This window comes from Ictalurus furcatus, chromosome 18 (assembly GCF_023375685.1).
Source record: "Ictalurus furcatus strain D&B chromosome 18, Billie_1.0, whole genome shotgun sequence".
Taxonomy (NCBI): Eukaryota; Metazoa; Chordata; class Actinopteri; order Siluriformes; family Ictaluridae; genus Ictalurus; species Ictalurus furcatus.
In genome coordinates, this window is record NC_071272.1 from 3,211,659 (window position 1) to 3,233,125 (window position 21,467).

A 21,467-nucleotide genomic window follows, 5' to 3' on the forward strand; every position below is an offset into this window, starting at 1 on the left:
AAACAAATTAACTAAAAAGAACTCCGTCTTGAAGACTTTCCCATGGCGGAAAAGTCGCTGCCTGTTACAAAGTGCTAACACTGGAGACTCCTTCCATAAACGTTATATAAAATGTCTATTTACTGAAAAATCACCATACAGTCAGATGTTTTTCTTTTTCTGTTCTTCGTTGCCACGGAACAGTTCGGTGAAGCTTGGGTGGCATGTTAATAGGGTCATGACATCATTTGGTTTCCGCTGGGTACGCATCAAACGAAGTGTCAACGACATGGCAAAAACAGATTTAGTCTTCTTACCATGTGACTCTCAAACATTCAAACATTAGAGGATATAGGGACGATGGCACTGTAATCAGGAGTGGGAATAAACGGAGCATCTAAGATCTTAGTACGATTTACGCCAAGACAAAGAAATGTGTTTATCCGAAATCTTTTATGACTGCAAAAAAAAAGTTTCTTAAACTGATCAGAGAAGGCATGTGATTAAAAACAAACAAACAAACAAACAAAAAAAAACAGTTAAGCATCTTTTGCTCAACATTGAAAGATTTGCCTTAATCACGCAAACTCGGCAATATTCAGAGGAGCTTGGAATTTTTTTTAAAAATGACCAAAGTTTTCCCGCAGATTTGGGTCGAGACGCATCACAACACGCATTCAGCCAAAGCCCTCTTCGATTCATGTGCGTCGAACATGAGTCCAGCTAAAAGGGTCTCATTTACCGACAAGAATAACTCTGAAATACTGTGCAAAACCATTGCAATTTCACCAATTCTACTGGTTAAAAAAATAATAAATAAAAAATAATTAAATAAATAAACTCAGCACATTGCGTTGCAAATTTTGAAAAAACAGCTGCAGAAAAATACATACAGCATGACAGCAGTGGTTACTAATAAAACAAAACAATATACGGTACATATGTTGAAAATTGATAAAGGTTTATTTATTTATTTTTTAATAAAATTTTTTTTTTTACCTCATTAAAACTGTTTTCAGTTTCATTTTTATATATAATTCTGTTTTGAAAACACATTTCCGTCTTTGATGCTCGCGATTAGTCGATGACGCGGTTCCCATGCCAGACTTTGCCTTTCAGCTTAAACAAACAAAAGGCCTCTTTGACAAGGTTATTTATTTATACTAAAGTGACTTGAGTACGTGACACCTCAATGACGCTTATATACACAAAAAGTCTGCTGATTATTCTATCTGAATAGAAGCTTACGTATCAAGAGACGAACGTGCCAAGTGTATAAAGGAGAGGTTGTCAAGACCAGGACGACGGCAGTAGAGAGAAGAAGAAGGAGGAAAAAAAAAAAAAAAACAGATAGAAGGAAAAAAAATTCAAAGCCTTTAAATACATACATGAGAAGAGCGCTACACAACCACAGACGAGCAACATAAAAACTCGAAAGTGTGGGGTGTTTTTTTTTCCTTCTAAAAATCCGAGCTCATCATTGGAAAAGGTTATATTCATGAAATAAATGTAGTGTGTGTAAAACACATTCTTTTAAAATATAAGTGAAAGATTTATGAAGTAGCTTTACAAGAAAGACAAAAACGACACTGAAAAACTAATTCCATAAGCTGGACAAATATAAACGAGGGATGATCGACTGACGCGCAGATACGGTGAGGAGAGTGAAGAGCCGTGGAGAGTTGCAGTTGTGTAGGTTGTGTAGTCTGGGTGCACAGTGATCATTGAGAGTGCACTGAGACGGACAGTTCGTTTTCAACCTTTGCTTTTATTTCCATCCAGTCTTCATCCTCTTTAGGGTTGGGGTGTGAATAGTTCTTCCCTATTTGATTGATTCTGAGGAGCTAAGCTAAGAAAAGAGTCTTCATCAAATCATTGTCCAGTGTTGGATATGTTGAGTTGGTGTGTGCATTTTTTAGTTATTTTAAATGTATTAAAAGTGTGCAGGTTTGGTAGGAATATTCTCTCGAATGAAAATGAAACGTCTGGATGTTATTGTGCAGTGTGTGTGTCTGTGTAAGCATCCACGTCACTTGTGATTCCTTCCGTTCTGTAAAGTAGAGTCGTCAAACAGTGGATTCTTCACTTCCATCTCTCCAGTCTAAAGAAAACAGGAAAGCAGTGGAAAATAAACAGAGCATTATTATTATTATTAATGCTACCGCTAAAACCAGCACTACTACTACCACCACCACCACTACTACTACCACCACCACAACTACTACCACTACCACCACTAATACTACCACCACTACTATTACTAACACCCCTATTACTACCACCACCACCACCACCACCACTAATACTACCACCACCACCACTACTACCACCACTAATACTACCACCACTACTATTACTAACACCCCTATTACTACCACCACCATCACCACTAATACTACCACCACCACTACTACCACCACTAATACTACCACCACTACTATTACTAACACCCCTATTACTACCACCACCACCACTAATACTACCACCACCACCACTACTACCACCACTAATACTACCACCACTACTATTACTAACACCCCTATTACTACCACCACCACCACTAATACTACCACCACTAATACTACCACCACTACTATTACTAACACCCCTATTACTACCACCACCATCACCACTAATACTACCACCACCACTACCATTACTAACGCCCCTATTACTACCACCACCACTAATACTACCACCACCACCATCACCACTAATACTACCACCACCACTACCATTACTAACACCCCTATTACTACCACCACCACTATTACGAACACCCCTATTACTACCACCACCACTATTACCTCTATCACCTCTATTTCGCTTGTATTTTTCTCATTTGTAAGTCGCTTTGGATAAAAGCGTCTAAGTGAATAAATGTAATGTAAATGTAATGTACTACCACCACTACCACCACCACCACTACTACCACTAATAATTAAATCATAATTAAATTCGCAGCAGGTAAAATATTTTTTAAATGGTCACAAACAATATGCTATGAAAAGTCAAGAAATGTAGTAATGACACTTGCGTTTTAGCTGGAAAAAAAAATAAATCTGGTTAATCGCTGCGTGTCTTTATGGCGATCTATGTTTTTCCACATAGATGCACATGAGCATACACTTAAGGTTACTAGCTGCTAATGAGTTGGCTCTCAAGGCAATTATATTTCCAGCCACCAGACAAAATAAATAAATAAATAAATAAATAAATAAATAAATAACTTGACATCACCGCTGGGAAAATGTAGTTAAACGAATAGCCTTGAGAAAGAAATCTGATTCTTAAATAATTCTCAGATTATTAAATGACTCATGTACTCCCCCCACCCCCCACCTTCCCTGAAACTGATTATCCAGCGAATTACTGACATGTACATGTTGGCATTGCCAACCTTGGGTTTTTTGTTTTTTTTTGACAGTTATGTGTCAGTTCCTTTTGAACACTTATATTATTTCAGCTCATACCGAATATAGAGCTTTCTTTTCACAAACCTGAAAACACATTGTACTACATGTCCGATAAGGAAAGAAGAGAGAAGCTCAAACATGTAACGGTCCATTACTTTGAGGCGGAACAGATTTCATGCACAAGTTCTTCTTCTTAAACTAAACCAAGGGAACAGAATGCTGAAGTCTGTTTGCACGGAGATAGTCACGCACCGAATTACATCCCGCAGAGGCGCGCTTCCTTAAAGACGGGACACCTCCCTAAATACTGCACACTGTGAGCAGACAGAGCTTCACTTCACAGTCACACCTGGCCAAAAGCTAAACTAGGCACTTTTTTTTTTTTCATTTTCTTACCGGTGCGAGTCCAGGACACTCGTATACAGTGAAGTCTCCTTCTTCGGTTTCCTCATCTGATATAACTCCAGGTTCAGACACTTTAGGTTCAACTTTGTGTCTGGGTATGAACACACAGAGGGGGAAAAAAAAATGTCTGAAATGGCTTGAAAACAGTACAGCTGGAAGTTCAGATTGGGGATGTCAGGTTTCTGCCAAAATCACATCAAATTCTGAATCAAATTCACTATGTATGCTAACGACATATGGTAGTAATCAATCCATCCATCCATCCATCCACCCAGCAGTCCATTTTCTGTACCGCTTATAATACACAGAGATATGAGGAGCCTGGAGCCTATCCCAGGGGCTTGGGGCATGAGTCCGGGGACACCCTGGACAAGGTGCCAATCCATCGCAGGGCACATTTGCACACACACACACTCTCATACCCATTCACATACTAAGGACGATTTGGAAATGCCAATCAGCCGGTCCAAATGCATGTCTTTGGATTGGGGGAGGAAACCCCCCGAAGCAGAGGGAGGACATGCAAACTCCATAGTGTCTAATACAATTTTTTTTTTTTTTAAAATGTGAAAATAAAATATCCCATAAATGACACGCATTCATTCAGAGCCCTTTTTCTACACGATGAAACAGGACTCGCTTGATCGAAACGTTTCAGCAAATGCGTTTCAATTAATTAGGCAAAGAAGTGTTTAACAAGTTTTTATGAAGTTGTTTCGACGCCCCTAGTTCTTAATAAAAGCCACAGTGCATGACTGATAAACGAGATCACGTGAGAGCTGATCAACGTGCTGCTTTCGGATGTCGACGCTACAAAGATGTGTACTTTTCCATCGAGAGCATCTGTTGTTTCTGATGTTGGTAGTGATACATCTGAGCACTGTGAGCCAGCTTCTTGTCCCCCGACTGGAACGAAACCACAAAGAGGAAGAAAGAGGAAACCGATTCAGCACGCTCGGGCTTTCGTGTAGGGAATTACAGAGCAAATTTTTTTGACTTTAGCTTTAAAGCAAAAACTCGAAGATCATAATGCACTTGAATTATATTAGTACGTGATGTCATTCCTGAGTAAAGTTTGCTTACCGAGGCGATGCTAGCGGAGCTGCTTCCTGCTGCATGAAACGCTGGGTAATCCACTTTCTGAGTTAAATGGCTTTCCCTCTGAATCCTGCAGGGACAAAAAAAATCAAAAAAATAATTAAAAAAAAAAAAAAAAAAAAAAAAAAAAAAAAATCACTTGATCTTTAATTCTAAAGATAAATCATTTAACTGAAATTGGCAAGCTTCCCATTTATTTATATACCTGTTAATGCATAGCGTTCAATTAAAAGGTACTTCTTATGAGTAAAAGCCAAAGTGAGAGAATATTAGTGTGTGATAATGTGTTAACATGCATAAATATTATATATAAATCCTCCGAAAGGCGTTTACAGGAAATTTACACATCAAGGCAAAAAACTAAATCTGAACAACTACATTATGAATTCCGACATGTTTTCAAAAAGTCTAAATAATATTATTAAAATCATTATTTAAAAAAAAAAAAAAAAAGTTAATTTATTCATTCACATGGACTTTTTTTTTTGCTGTTTTAAAAGCCTTTTAGTCTTTGAGGTTTTCTCGTTTTTTGAAGATGTCGCCACATGTTAACGTTCCCAATAGGAAACACATTTAATAAAGGCTGCGTTAAAGAGACGTGCTCCATGTTCAAAAAGTTCCTACTTGTTAGGGCTGGGCGATACGACACGAATATCGTATCACGATACTTGAGGACATTTCTACGGTGCACAATGTGCATCACGATATAATTTCACTTACAAACAGTAGTGAAATAAACACAACTTGGTGAACTGACTTTGATAATCTTCTTTAACGCCTACGAAGACGATGATTAAAAAAAAATGTAATAAACACAATTATGTCTAAAATCAACGGCATCACCCAGTCCTACTACTTGTCATTAAAAAAACACATAGCCTGTGTCACATGGTCAAGAGTCTGAATCAAAATACAAAAAGGAAAAAACAAAAGGGAACAAATGCATTTGCATTGCACAGAATGTGTGTTAGATCTTACCGAAACCAACAGACAGCAGCCATGATGAGAGCCACAGTCCCCAAAACGATGAACGCGGACATCATGACTACTCACACACAGAGTAGAGCCATGAAATGAGTGTGCGGCAAAAAAAACAAAACAGAAAACAAAACACTGAGGCGTGTGCTATGTGATGCCAAACTCTATAAAGTACTTCAGAATACATACTTGTAAACCATAAAAAAAAAAAAATTCCATGTACATTACTATACACATTAAAGTGACTTTATATAGGAAGACTTTATCTATACCTTTAACCAGGATCTATAAATAAGTATATGATGAAGCCCTGCTACCTCGAATACCGTGGCTTACGGTGGTAAGTATTCAGCTACGAGAGGCGGATGCGGATACGTACGAACGATCAGGCCGTCTTCTAGAAAGGTCGGGCTGATGTGTTTGCCACGGCCCGGAGCCTTCGTCTGAGCCACAGGGGGTTTGGAGGTGCGCTGGGTCGTGGTGGAAGGACTGTGTGTCACTGCTTTTACTGTACTCGAGTGAGACGCGCTCTTCGGCACGGGCTGACTCTGTGACTCGGAAGAGCCTGCGAAAGAACAGATGACGGCGAATAACGCGGCGATCGGTTTGTAAAACGATAACAGATATATCGATTGAAAGGGGCGAAACCTCGAACCTGACTGCCGGACATCCGAGACGTCCTGCTTGGCGATGACTGAAGACAGGTAGTCGATTTGTTCATCGAGATCAGGGAGGGACGTGTCTTTACCTAAGGACAACAAAGCAAAAAGCATCCCGAAGTCACTTTCACTCTTCAAACAATGAACAGGAAATAAAAAAAAATAAAAAAAAGAGAATTATTAGGGCCGGGTAAAATAATTTCCGGATGTTTCTGGAAAACGGCCAACAGAACACCCTTTGACAATTTAACTTTAAAGTGTAAATGTTTTTACATACCGTATAGTCGTACCTTCCTGCCGAGCTCAGATGAAGCTCAGAGCATGAACTACAACCTTTCCTAAACCGAAACACATAGGACGTAACCCCGTGTAGCGATTTAAAAGCCTGGCTAACCCTGAAAGGGATAAATGGAGAAAACTGCATCGAAAGATTTCACTCCAACCGGGGTGAAGGAGCATCACGGACATTTTGAGATTCTATCACACTTTACTAGGATGGTTTTCTTCATCTTTAAGCGAACCGATTGTCCCCCCCCCGCTCTGTTCACGATCTCGGCAGAAAGAAAGCCTAGGTGAAGTTAAAAAAAGAAGCCACATTTTCATGTTGTTTTGGTGAAATATATTCATGTTTTCTTAAAGAAACCGTATCAAAGCTTCTTATATTTTACTGTAAACAAAATTTACTCCAAAACCTTTTTTTTTTTTTTTTTTTTTTTCCCCCAGACGAGAATCTAACAACTGCAACATCTGATGGGTTTTCCCAGGCCACCACATTTTCACATTACATCGCAAATGTCTTCATTAGTGTTGTTCTATCTGATGGATTTTTAATACTGATTGTATCCTTGTTTATCTTCTTTTCATGTGTGCCAATGTCTTAGATCTTTACAGCAGAAACCCCAATCTGGAAGAATTTACTACGAGTAAATAAATAAATAAATAAATGACTTCTCTCTTATTTGGCCCATACCACCCATCCTTACATGTGACATGGCATGGAAAACCTCTCACTTCGACACGCCGACTTTCTTCTCAGCATCATTTTTGAGAAGCGCGAGTAATCTGGCTGTAACGGGATGATGCAAGATCTCTTACGCATTGGTGTGACAATCTGTCAAGACTAAAAGAGAAAATGTGTAAGCCTTAGGGATGGAGTGTGTGCTACTGTGTGTCCCAGGGGAGTACGAGTGTGCCGGCGTGCTGTTTGTTTGAGACGCTGTGAAAAGGAAACAAAAGAAGCGCATCATTTAATGGTACTGTTGGCCAGACAGTAAGCTGCATTCCAAGACTATGGAAGATCCCCTCCTGGCAACCAGCAGGAGAGTGTGTGTGGCCAAGCAGAGGGTCACCGCAGGGGGGGTGAAGACCTTCACACAACCACCACCACCACCCCCTCTGGCTCTAGAGATTTCAATATCACCATCTTGAACTTTCTTTCCAGGTCAGAACCTTAAATAAGACAGTGGCCGAAAACAAGCGTGTACGGTTCCCTGTATTACACGCCTGATATGATGATTCTCAGAAAATGAACCGTTTTAAAAGATAAAATCTTTCACGCACACTTGCATTTACAGCAAAATGCTGGCCTGTGCCGACCCCGTAATCTGAAATGAAGATGGCTGGTTGCTCTGTTCTCCAGAAGGATAGACAGCTGGCTCTTAGAACATGCCTGATATGGTGCCACGGCACTTTCACTGTCTGCTTTGTGACTATGACCCCCCTCCATCAAGGCTGTATAGTGCACTCCTCAGCAGGTGTCAAAGGAGGCGGGCCGTGCCATCTGTACCTCATGGGAGTGAAATGAAGCAGGAAGGGCGAGTACATGCTGCTAATGACGGAAGTGTGCAGTGATGATCGGTCCTTCAGACAAACTATAAACAACAAGGACACGTTATAGAGAGATGCTGAAGCGTAACAAAAGTCGCCTCTGAACACCGCAAACGCTCACAATCAAACATAGACATATTTTGCATGCTACATTTTTATCACATGAACGGAAATGGCAAGATCAGCATATGTACAGAGATAATACAGTACATAGGATGTGAGAGAAGTTGTGGTTTTCCCAAGATGTAATTAGAATACATGACATGAGACAGTCAGAGAGAGAACAAACAGCTTTTGTCCATTTCCCCCATGCTGGTGTTGTACGGTATTATTACTGCAGAAATATGTTGCCTTGTCTCTAGCCATCCATCCGAATTTTATGGATCTCTGTAGAGTTTGCGCTTCGTATATGCGCACAAATGAAAATTAGATGCGGCCCATGATATTAAAAAACAAACAAACAGCAGGATGTAAAGGGGTGCGTTTTTACAGAACCAAGTCATGTGACATGATGCTGGTGTGCAAAACAAACAAACAAACAAAAAACCCCAACATGAACTTTTAAAATAAAAATCACTTCACTGACTTCCACTAAAGCACACTTCCCAACAATTAGATCAATATACAATAGATGTACAGCGCCCTCTATTGGTCACTAAGAAAACCCCATTCGGGAACACCTCTAGCCAGGTTCAGTTGAACCTAAACTGTACTACTGAGTCAGTTCACTGATAAGATCTAACCTTAAATCAAAATGAATGCAATGTAGGGCCAATGATCGATTCGTTTTATTTCGTACTAATACAAATAAACTGGAAAATATTTAGATCATAATAATAATAAATAATTTTTAAAAAATCATTGTTTAAACCATTGCATCAGGAAACGTGCATCATGTGGCTGAGAAAACCTGTTTGGAAAAACGCAGTCCGGGTTGGGTGGCTTATTTGCGTTTACACGGGCCGCCTGTCAGTCTTTCTTCTTCTTTTTTATTTTTATTATATATTTATATACACTCCCAAAAGCCCCATCACTCCGTCCCATCTCAATCTACTCCGAAAGGGAAGACGTGGCGGATTCCGTTTAGCGTCCGATCTTCAGGTTTTTGTGTGAGCTGTAATGTAATGCTAGAAAAGCCTACATGTCCCTAAATCACCAATATATTTATTTATTTATAATAATAATAAAAAAATTGTAGAGAAGTGATAGGATGTTGATTGACTCGTACGTGGTTATTCGGAACATTTGCTACGTACCTTGATTCGAAAAACATCTGTGAAACAAGGGTTTAGTGAAGATGAGCAAGACTGCACCCTTGTGGTAAACGTATTCCCCTGCAATAATCTGCTTCCTCAATACTCTGAATGCGTCTGCCAATATGTAGATAATAAGCTAAAAGTAGCTGCAGGCCAGGACGTTTCTTTTACTCAGTGTGTGTCTAAGGTGTTCTCTGCATACGCAAGTGTTTCTGATGGGTGCGTACTGCGATGAGAATGATGGCTGTTTGGAGCTACACAGTGGCCTTCTTCGTCCTCCTGCAATGACGATACACACGGGCCGCGGCGAGAGGAACCAGGCTCGCAGAACTGACGGCCCACTCTGGCACAGCCGACGTGCTCGGGGCAGGGTTTCACTATGCCAGGAGACACACGTACAGAAAAGCCTGTTAATAAGTCTGTAAAAAAGAAGATAGGTAGTCGACAATCCTGACGCACGAAAGGCATTTCAACCGTGTAAACCAATTTTTATCTGACCTAACCTGGCAACATGGAAACGGTTCGTGGCACTGTTTGAACACATTGAGCAAACTACACAAATTTTAACCGTACTCAAAAGAATTTCACTTAGAAATGCTTATACTGATCAGTCATAACATTAAAACCACTGAGAGCTGGCGTGAATAACAATGATTATCTCGTTACCGTGGCACCTATCAAGGGGTGGGATATATTTATTAGGCAGCAAGTGAACAGTCAGCTCTCGAAGTTGTGCAGGAAAAAAAAAAAAAAATGGACAAGTGTAAGGATCTTAGAGATTTCGACAAGGGCCAAATTGTGATGGCTGGATGACTGGGTTAGAGCGTCTTCAAAACAGCAGGTCTTGAGGGCTGCTCCTGGTATGCAGTGGTTAATGCTTACTAAAAGTGGTCCAAGGAAGGACAACCGGTGGACCGGTGACAGGGTGATGGACGACCAAGCTCTCAGTGACGTGCATGTCGAGCGAAGCAGCGTGCCACACTGCAAAAATTGTCCGGAACGGTTTGAGGAACTTGACAAAGAGTCCAAGGTGTTGACTCGGCCTCCGGATTCCCCAGAACTCAATCCGACAGAGCATCTGTCGGATGTCCTGGGTAAACAAGTCCGATCCATAGAGGCCTCACATCGCAACTTACAGAACTTAAAGGATCTGCTGCTAACGTCTTGGTGCCAGATACCACAGCACACCTTCAGAGCTCTTGTGGAGTCCGTCATGTGCCTCGCCGGGTCAGAGCCGTTTTGTTGGCACGATATTAGACAGGCGGTTTTAATGTTATGGCTGATAGGTGTCTATTACGCTAATATCCCTGGTAGAGTTAATCTTACGAAGAAGACGGTCTTTAATAAAGCCCAGTACTGACTCGAACACCCAAGACATTCCTTCTCTTGTAGTGGCGGTTGAGTACGAGTCCGAGTCAATATTCTTTGGAGAAAAAAAAACAACAACAAAAAAAACTCAACCCTGAAAATGCTATTTTATGACTGACGTAACTAAGAAAGCCTGTATAACCGCCAGATATGCAACATTTCAATACCAAGATTTTCCAACAAGGACACATAGCAGTATATAGCACATAATGCTTTGTACGTCTCCGTCATACAGCCAGCGCAGGTTCTGGAAAACAAAGAACCCTGACGAGGAGGAGATCGGCGGGCAGGTTTAGACTTTTTAATGGAGATTTAGAAAAGAAGGAGTGGGTGGGTAAACCGACTGTGCTCAGTCATCCATGTGACTTGAAAATGGAGCGCTTTTGTTTACAGACAGAACTGCTCTGCAAACAATTGCAGAAAAGGAAATTAAATGCTATTGGAGCCTTTTTTATTTTTATCATTCATTTCCTTGTGCTTTTTCCCCCCACCACGTAATTATCGTGCAACAGTATGACTGATTTCCTCGTCAGAAGTCTCATAAGGACCAGTGCGCATATACATGTCGATGGCAAATTGCTATTTTTCATGGTTTTGACCAGGTTGTGCGGTGAATCGTCCTGATTTTAACCTCGGTAGTAAAAGAAGTTTCTCGGCAGGTTGATGAGACGCGGACGTGAGAGAAAAGACGGAAAGCACTGGGGCGCAAATTCACTACTGATGGTCTGAACATCTGATAACTTTGGAGACGGTATTAAATATTTATATATCTTATCTTTCAGTTCTTGCCCACGTTGCTTATAGTCGGTGATGGACTTCCTGTAGGGAAGGAAAGACAGGAAACTCTCACAATGGGACAATTTCCTGGCCTTGGGATCTTTCAACACTGTACCACTGTACCACCAATATTTAGAAGATATTTTCCACAAGTGCTTTTCTACTTTTTAGCTTGATCTTTGCCCGTCTGTGCTGGAATGTGCTTAGTTAATGATTACTGGCACAGGAACAGGTGGTTCAAACGGAATATTTCTTCGTTTCCCTTCACTGATATCTCCCTGTTGTTGGTGCAGACTGAGCTTTTGTTGTTTACCACCAGAAAAATAAAATAACGTCATTAAACACAAGGCGTCTTCGACCACAGCTTCAGCGTTACTGCACTCGTATTTGTGTAAGCGAACCCAATAGCAGAAGTTCACTATAAATCAGCACGGAAGATTAAAAGTTAAAATCATCTAAAGATTGCAAAAAAACATCACCTGGTCTGATGAATCGCCATTGGTGGGGTCCGAAATGGGCGTCGACAGCATGAATCCATGGATCCGACCTGCCTTGTGTAAACAGTAAACAGACTGGTGGTGGTGGTGTAACGGTGTGGGGAATGTTTTCATGGCACACACACTGGACCCCTTAATACCGATTAAGCATCGTTTAATTTATGCCACAACCTATCCGAGCACCGTAATATTCCAGCACGATAACGTACCGTGTCAGAAAGTTGGCTAAGACCGTGAATATAACAGCGAGTTCTCTGTACTCATGAGATCTGAATTCAGTAGAGCACATTTGGAACGCGATAGAATGGGAGATGTTCAGCCGACCAATCTGCATGACAAATCATGTCAATATGGACTGGAATCTCAAAGGAATAGTTCCAACACCCTGTGGAATCCATTCGATGAGGCATTGAGGCTGCTCGGTGAGCAAAGCAGATCCTACCTAGTATTAGTACGGTGATCCTAATCTTATATCGGAATCATCTGGAAAACGTTCGGGTTTTTTTAATACTAGAATGAACCCACATAAATGCCGATTAGAGGAGGTGTTGATGTTTTTAATTGGTCTACTAAATTGATTTTTTTTTTGGGGGGGGGGGGTCTTGTTACCTAAAATGGGTTTGACTCCTATGTAGTTGGAGTTATCGGTACTTTTGAAGATGAGACCCGAGTGACCCGGTTAATGTTATGCCACCGCAGCATCATAAAGCATCAAACGGGTCTCTCTTTTGCTCTCTCTATCGCAGGGGTGCTGCGATCTAAATTATCCGAGGAGGAACTATAGCTGCCCGCGTGACTGAGAGACAGATGGGGTCGTGCAGCATCGATGCTGTGTGGGCAGCGGACACGCGAGTAATCAGTGACGACCGGATCGCTCCGAAGGTCAGCGAAAGAAAGCCAGAACCTTTTCGGATTTAGGCGCACAGCTTGGTTCCGGAGGCATGTATGCCAACAACTTGACATCATCTTCACACTGGCACACGATGGCACATGGCTCACCCGGCTGGAGGTGGGAAGCCTAGCGGGCTGTACATCACACGAACACGCTCTTACTCTTAGTCAGTCTGTCATAGTAATGTCCTCCTGTCCAGTGCAGTGGCTTAGTGGCTAGCCCGTTTGACTCGCACCTCTGGGGTTGGGGGTTCGATTCTCGCCTCCGAGAATTGAATCTTGGAGGGTTTCTTCCAGGTACTCCGGTTTCCTTCCCTAGCCCAAAGACATCCACTGCCATCTTTAAATTGTTCGTTGTGTGTCGAAGGGTGTGTGAGTGTGTGCGCGATGGGGGTATCCCCCGCCTTGTGCCCCAAGTCCCCTGGGATAGGATCCAGACTCCCCACGATCCAGAAACAGTACAGAAAATGGATGGATGATACTGTACAGAGCTAGGACTCACAGCTCCAGGGTCTGTGGTTCAAACTCCGGTTACTGTCTGTGTGGAGGCTTGCATCTCCCCCCAATGGTCCCATGTGTTTCCTCTGGGTTCTTCGGTTTCCTCCCACTGCCCAGAAATGTGAATGAGTGTATGAATGTGTGCGTGTGTGTGTGCCGCCTCACCAAGGGCGTACACTCCTGCCTTGTTCCCAGTGTTCCCGGCATAGTCTCCGGATTCACGGCGACCCCGACCAGGATAAGGCACTTACTCAAGACAAACAAATGAACGAAATGTACAGAGGTTTAAATGTGTAATCTTAAAGCGTTTTATCATTTCTGGGTCACCGTGTTACTGTGTTTTTCAATGTCACGTTTCTCGCACAGCATTATCGTTATGTTTGCGTATGTGCTGATGGTAAATTTGAAGAGGAGGTGGCTCTGATCCCGGAGTTAATAAGCAAAACAATTCGCCGGTTCATTTTGCACAATTTGTCCCTCACTCAAACTCGTTCATCAATAAATGACCAAGATAGAAATCATTAATCTTCTGGGAATTAATCTTCTGAGGGGGTGTCAAAGAACATCAGGAAAATTAAAACACCCACATAGCCTGTACAATCAAAAATAACGTTTAGCATTAAATGCTTTTGTTTTTGTCCTTCTTCTGATTCCGATGAGGAAATCAGACCAACTATCACGGTACGAGAATGTGAAAAAAAAAAGAAAAAAGGCAAGGACGTAAAGGGCAAGGCCAGCTCCGGTAGCATCTTATCTCTTTGCTACTGCTGCTTAAAAAACAGCTCCTGTCTGTAAACAAAGGGAACCAGTTTTAGATCACACAGGCTTGGTTCACCCACTCCTTTTCTCCGTGTGCCAGAAACCTTTGACTACTTCGTTCCTTCTGGGAAATCCTAAGTGCTGTGTTTCTCATGCAACATCCCCCCCCCCCCCCCGCCTCACATTGTTGTGTTTCTAAAACCTGAACTACAGATACAACTATATGGCCACAAGTTTGTGGACACCTGACCATCACACCAAGTTCTTCCCCACTCTGTTGCCATAAAGTTGGAAGCACACAACCCTAGAGGATGTCTTTGTACGCTGGAACATTACAATTTACCTTCAATGGAACCAATGGGCCCGAACATGTTCCAGCATGACGATGCCCCTGGGATATGGTTTGCCACGGTTGGAGTGGAAGAACTCGAGGGGGCTCGACAGTGACAACAGAAGCGTGAGCTCAACCCTACTGAACACTTTTGGGATGGACTGGAATGTCGACTGTGCTCTTGTAGCTGAATGGCCAAATCCCCAAACACACGCTCCAAGATCTAGTGGAAAGTCTTCCCAGAAGAGTGGGGGTTGTTTATTACAGCAAATGGGGTACTAAATCAAAAATCCACAAGGTGTCCACAAACTATTGGCCATACAGTGTAAATGGTTGATTGGTAGATGGAAGACCATGGTGACATGCTTTTGTTTTTCCATCGAAAGGTGGAAAAGTTTAATCAAGTAGCTTCCAAACAGTGAAACTATTTTATTGACCGGACATACAAGGACATCGTTTCCCTTTCCTATCATATTCTACATGATTCTGATGGTCACATGATGTGTCTTCTCTTTCAAGTCGATCAAACTGCTTCTTTAAGGACTCGGTATTTAGAGACTTTTTATGGATGACATTGTCGCTGAACAACTAGCTACTACTCTCCTCAGCTTTAAACATCTACCATCGGTCAACATACTTACTGCCACACCACTAGGTGTAGTTTACGGTGGCAAGTACTGGCTGTGAAGTGGAGGGCGAGTTGTGGAGACAGAGCGGGTAATGAGTGATCGTCTACACCTGTATATGCTTTACATCAGGCGATTTATGTGCTTCTTTCTCTCTCAGTCAGACCCCAGAGAGAGACAGAACTGACCGTACGTGCTCTGACCAGGTCACGTCATCGTGATACGGTTTTTGTCCCCGATTTGCTCGCCTGCCAATTCCCACCCAGCTCTCCCCAATCACACGGCAGCTACCACCCAGGGAGGATAAAGACGAACACGCGTTTCCTCCAAGACATGTGAAGCCAGCAAACCACATCTTTTCAAGCTGCTGCTCCTGCTAGGTCACGGGGCAGCGCAACACCCTCGAGAACAGTCCGATCTGCTCTCTTCTGAATACATAAGGACGACCCATTTTGCTTCCTAGGGTCCCGGCCACAGACGGCTCTCGCATCATTAAGATTTGAGCTTTTAATCTCCTGATTTTAGGGCGAACAATTCTATTGCACCACCTGAGAGCCATTGGGTTCAGTTTTGGGGTTGTTTTTTTTTTTTTTTGTGTGTGTGTGTGTGTGTTTACACTTGAGTGCGCCGAAAAGCATAGCATTGGAAAATGAACATCTTGGTCTACTGCCTCCTTTGTAGTAATTCTCTACCCCATCATCCAGGGCTGTCAGAGTCACAAATTCACAATTTTTTGTTGTTATTGTCGCATTTTTTGTCGTCATGCTTGATTATAAACAAAACACCTTTCTGCTTAAGGTAGGACATGATGCTGTTATAAAACTCTATAACCTACAACCCTGTTGAACGTGAATGAGAGTGTGAACATGGCATAATACCATTGTGCGTCAATACGGTTTATAAAATAAATAAATAAGCAAATAAAATGAGGAAACGATCAGTAACCAGATCATTTCCCCGCCACGTAAAAACAATGCAACTTCAAATAAAAGGCACCGTTCATGCCAAGAACATTAATGACTTATTCAGGGCGTCCAAACGTGTCTACAAGTAACTGACATATGGCAAGCCATTTGCAAGATCGTTTGAATATTTATATTCTGCTTCATTAAAACGTTTGACCTTTCAACATTTCACCCAAACTCATAGCAAGGTCCTATTATAAAGGAAAAGAAAAGAAAACGAAGAATTAGATTAATCTTAACAAGCGCAAAAATGGTGCCGCTTCGTTACTGCGTCGAAAGAGACTCGAATGACGACAATCCAGGAGCCTACCATATGTCTCAGCTCGTCTCAGACGATCCGGTCTGACATCGGGTTTACCTTAGAGGTGTTCCTCCAGAAAAGATCAACAGAACAGCGTGCAATGAACTTATAAAACCGTGTGTACTCAGCAATGCGGTGACACCCGGATGGATGTTTGATGTGCATCGTTTAAATGTTTGAACATGGCTGGAATGGAGCTCAGTGTTCATGTGGGAGTGTTTAAAAAAAAAAAAATGGAAAAAATTAACTACAATACATAGAAAGCGTGGGCAGTACAGCAGAGCAGCAGGTACGGACGGATCAGGAGACACCTGTTCTCGTCTCACGCCGCAGGCTTTATCGGCAGTACGACGAAGTGCTGACTTTTCCTTTCCACCCCCCCCCCCCTCTCACAGCTTAACTTTTTCCATTTAACATTTGCATGGAAATAGCAAATAGGTTATTCATTATCCCACCTTACAAACTCGCCGGTGAGTCAGGGCTTCCAGGACCGTTTAGGGCTGGAGAGGATTAACTAAGCTTACGGATCAACAAGAACAGCGGTGGGACAATCCATAGGGATTTACTTTACAGTCCTAAACAACAAGAACCCATTTCTACAGATTAGCACATGCCCGTGTGACACCAACATGCCAAAGTTTCATATCAAAACCTAATCAAAACCGTCCAGAAGTGTATTGGTACAACACAAAACTGAACGATTTAGCCAAGTAGAATTAAAAAAACGGCTCAAAGTTAAATTCTTAGGATTCAGGAAATCGACTCCAATACTCCTAGGCCTAAAAACTGGAGGAATAAACAAACAATTTTGGGCTTGAAATCAAAATCGCTGCTTCAGAGCTTTTTGTATCTGTCCCTTATTGCTATCGACACCAATACTGTAGTACGTCTAGCGAAAAACTAACTTTTGGAGATATTCTTCCATCCATCCATCCATCTAGTTTCTGTATCGCTTAATCCTACACAGGGTCACACGGAGCATAAATCAGGGGACACCTCGGACGGGGTGCCAAACCATCGCAGGGCACAATCACATCCATTCACACACACTATGGACAATTTGGAAATGCCAATCAGCCTACAGTGCATGTCTTTGGACTGGGGGAGGAAACCGGAGAACCCGGAGGAAACCCCCAAAGCACGGGGAGAGCATGCAAACTCCACGCATGCAGAACGGCGGTGGGACTCAAACCCTGGAGGTACGAGGTGAACGTGCTAAGCGCAAAGGGAACCTCAATGTCTCACGCTAATCTTGCAATGTCTCACGCTAATCTTGCAGGAATGTACCTCAGACTGATCAAGAACTTCATACTGTCTTTACGCTCAGGTCTTATCCATCCGTAAGAATAAAGTAACGTCATCGTATCCACCACTCAGATGTGTCGCGTGCCTCCTGGTGATGACCCTGCAGCTCTCCATCACCACCGGCGCCGCTGACGGTCAACCTTGGCGGAAATATCTATTGCATAACTCCAAAATTCACACACACACACATCATCTCACGTGGGTGGCGGCGGCAATGAGAAATCCTCCAAATCTCTCGTTAGAACCGTTTTTGCCGAGCTTCATATTTAGCCAGTTCTCAAAGCTGGCGTCAAGCACTTCCACATGCAGTCATGCTGACTTCCTTTGAGAAAACAGGTCAAAGTACACAATCGAATCAGGGCTCTCGTGCCATTTCTCGGCGAATTTAATGGTGATCGTGGCGATTCTTAAATAAGTGAGTATTTAAGAGTGCTTCAGAAGTGGCTCAAAACTGCCAAGAGTAACAAAGTGGTATTTTAGATACGAATGGGCCAAATTAAAAATGTTGGTGGAGTGGTTTTTTTTTGTCCTTCATGCATCCAAGATCATTTTAAATAACATGAAAAACGAATGTACGTTATGACTAATCGTCGCCAAGGTCGACCCTGCTTTCACATTTGGACAAAGTATCATGTCACTGCAGCTTCTGAAACCTTAAACGTTCCAAAAACATTCAACAAAGATAAACGGCATATCGGCTCCGACAGGAGGAACATTTCGTCTGCCCTAAAGCGCAAAGGATTTCTTCTTATTAAGGTTAACCTAATCGCAGTACAATTCGGTGGCTCTCGATCACGAGACGAGGAATGCAGATGTAGACAGATGGAGCAGAGGCTCGAGAGAGAGAGAAAAAAAATCCGGCTGGTAAAGCTTCTGAAGATTAAGAGGGAGGGTGCATTAAAAAAAAAAAAAGTAATTTACAAACAAGCCGAAACAGGAAGCGATGAAATACAGAGCAGCTCGGGATAATCTCTCGGCTCTTAATCCGGAGCAACTGGTCACTGATTATACGAAGTCCAAAACGTACTATAGGAACAGACGTGAAATATGTAACTCAATTTGTCCAAGGAAGAACTTTGACCTAAGTTGTCTCGGTTGTTCTTTTGCCTCGAGGTTGGGTTTCTTAGTCTGGTTGCTCTGTTCCATGCCCAGTGTATGCCAGTATGCGTCTGCCATACAAGTCGCTGTGTAAGATGATAATATATTGAACCAGGAACATTAATAAAACCCTTGCAGCTGGCACTACTGCCCGACCTGCTCTTATGTAAGGAAGAACACACGACAGACCGTGCTGTCATACAAAAATAATGCACGCCATGGGGTGCCAACACCACCATAAAGTGCTTTTGTTTTCCCCGTATAACAGCACGGTCTGGATTGCTTATACTACATCGCTTAGATAACAATTACGCTGTTTAATTTATTAATACACGACATCTCACACTTTATCGGGAGCTTTCAATTTTTCTAAATTAGCGCGGTATTGCCGCATCATCATTGCCGCATCACGTGACGTCAATCTCTCGCTCGGATGGATCGCGCTCTCTCTCGCTCTAAACACGCAGCCGGTCTTTTTTACTGAGAAACTGGAAAGCGCTTACAACCAAGACTCCTTCCATAAAGGTCAAATCGATGCCTTTTAAAGAGCACCTATTACGCTTTTTGAAACGTGGCTAATTTCCTTTTAAAAAGGTCTCATCCAATAGATTTAAATGCATGCAAGGTCAAAAAACACTTTAACGTGCTCATAATTTAAACTGCAGCATTATCTTTTTTCCCCCTCCAGTGTCACAAACGACTCGTTAAATGATCCGTTCTAAACTCCTCCTTTCAGAGCACATACTCTGCACTGATTGGTCAGATGTCCTAGTCTGTTGTGATTGGTCTACAGCGTGTGTCGAAAAAGGAAACGCCCACTACCATAACGACTTTCAGAAGACCAGAGGCGGGGTTTTTTTCTGTTACAAACCTACGTAGGTTAGTACAGGAAGTAAGTCTGGAATCACTAACGACTCGTTTCCGCTGATCAGAATCGGTTCCTTCTTTTGGGAGTCGATAACTACGTTTGCCGTGATTTTTGAAACAGCTCTAACACACACTACACGAAAGATAATATTTGAAAAACCATAATAGATGTTCTTTAACATAAAGATGTCACCACTTCAACCATTGTAAGAATGACTTTGTTAAATAACGACGTATTTATATAATTTAAAAAAATAATAAAAATAAAAAGTGCTGTTTACGATTAGTCTTAGATTATGTGGAATGTTCCACTGTACAAGCCCCACGTGTACGAGTCGTTACTATAGAAACAAGAACGTACTGGAACGAGCGCAGGAATATAAACCGTTTGCGTTACAGCCGGAACTACTGTCCGGAAAGCTCCGGTATACAATAACACACACCTTCTGACCAATCAGATTCGAGCATTCAACAGCGCTGTGGTATAAAGAAAATTAAATAACACCATCTGTTTGTTTTTGTTTTTTTTAACTCCCAAACATTCACTTTGTAAACACAGAAAGTTTGTAGGGCCATGACTAAATTCATTTATGACGTCATCTGGAGACTTCTACCAACTTAGAGCGTGGACTAGCTACTTTCTCCTGAAAAGAACGGATTAAATGTATTCGAAGTAAACAGTTTCATGAATTGTTCATTTTAACCAAACTATTTCTTTACATTTTTTCAGCTCCAAACAAGCAATATTATCGTGAAAAGGGAAGAAAATTTTTTTATTTGAAGTAAACTCGTCCAAAACATCCCATATGTGGGTGAGGGGAAAGGACAGTGAGCTTACCGGGCATACTAGCGCTAACAGCGGCGACAACGACGCCGAGCAGCAGCGCGACATAAAGCCGCTCCGTCCGGCTGGAGAGAAGGAGCAGCATCCTCGAGTCCCACTTCTCACGTTAAAGGAAGCAGAAAAGAGCCGAGAGGTGTCATTGCGCTATCCTCCTCAAGCTGAACCGCACTTCAGAGTGACACAGACGGAGAAAGCTCCTGGTATGAAACGGTAACGGTGTTAAACCCGTCACTCTGAGCCAGTCTAAATCGCTGTTAACCGTTCTAAAGATAGCAGGGACCTGGTGGGCGGGGCTAATGTTTATTAACGGGTGGGGAGATCCCACTCTGCATACTAGCGTACTAAATAGTACTCAGCTTACGTACTATAGCCTTTCATTCAAATCATACCAGCTCGAATGCTAAAAAGTATAGCATTTCCAAAAGTTTGGACAGTATTGCGTTTCCCACCCCTATCATTTCGATACATAAGCCTGGGAATTACACTGAGCATGGCGACAGTTAAATTCTCCGTAGAAAACCAAACATTTGTAAAAACTAGTATGTGAGGTTTTAGGAGGCGGGATACGTAAGGCGATGACGCAGTGACGCTGGAAGGGGCGTGTCCTCAGGTGAGGTGGGTGGGGAAATGATGCTAATGCAAAGTGCAGGTTGCTGTTGAAGTTCGCATGAAATCAAAATGGAAGTTTTTATGGCTTTTAGTATGAGTATGATAGCTGTAAG

At 42.2% G+C, this 21,467-nt stretch overlaps 1 protein-coding gene across 1 annotated transcript; it reads right to left on the reverse strand.

Annotated features, from left to right (window-relative positions):
* Window positions 1–1,543: 1,543 nt before the first annotated feature.
* Window positions 1,544–21,022, reverse strand: npdc1a (neural proliferation, differentiation and control, 1a). Its single transcript, XM_053648368.1, has 8 exons — window positions 20,740–21,022; window positions 6,532–6,624; window positions 6,256–6,441; window positions 5,877–5,943; window positions 4,884–4,968; window positions 4,627–4,706; window positions 3,792–3,891; window positions 1,544–2,080 (listed from the first exon to the last, which is right to left on the reverse strand). Exons 1-8 carry the CDS (start codon window positions 20,828–20,830, stop codon window positions 2,009–2,011), a joined length of 774 nt encoding a protein of 257 aa, XP_053504343.1. The 5' UTR covers window positions 20,831–21,022; the 3' UTR covers window positions 1,544–2,008.
* Window positions 21,023–21,467: the final 445 nt, after the last annotated feature.

What these genes read in the sequence shown, in the direction of transcription:
- npdc1a (XM_053648368.1), bottom strand. Translation starts at nt 20,830, where the DNA reads ATGCTGCTCCTTCTCTCCAGCCGGACGGAGCGGCTTTATGTCGCGCTG. An exon ending in CTCGGATGTCCGGCAGTCAG is followed by an intron (nt 6,442 to 6,531) that starts GTTCGAGGTTTC and finishes GTTCTTTCGCAG; the next exon opens with GCTCTTCCGAGTCACAGAGT. An exon ending in AGAAGACGGCCTGATCGTTC is followed by an intron (nt 5,944 to 6,255) that starts GTACGTATCCGC and finishes GTGTGTGAGTAG; the next exon opens with TCATGATGTCCGCGTTCATC.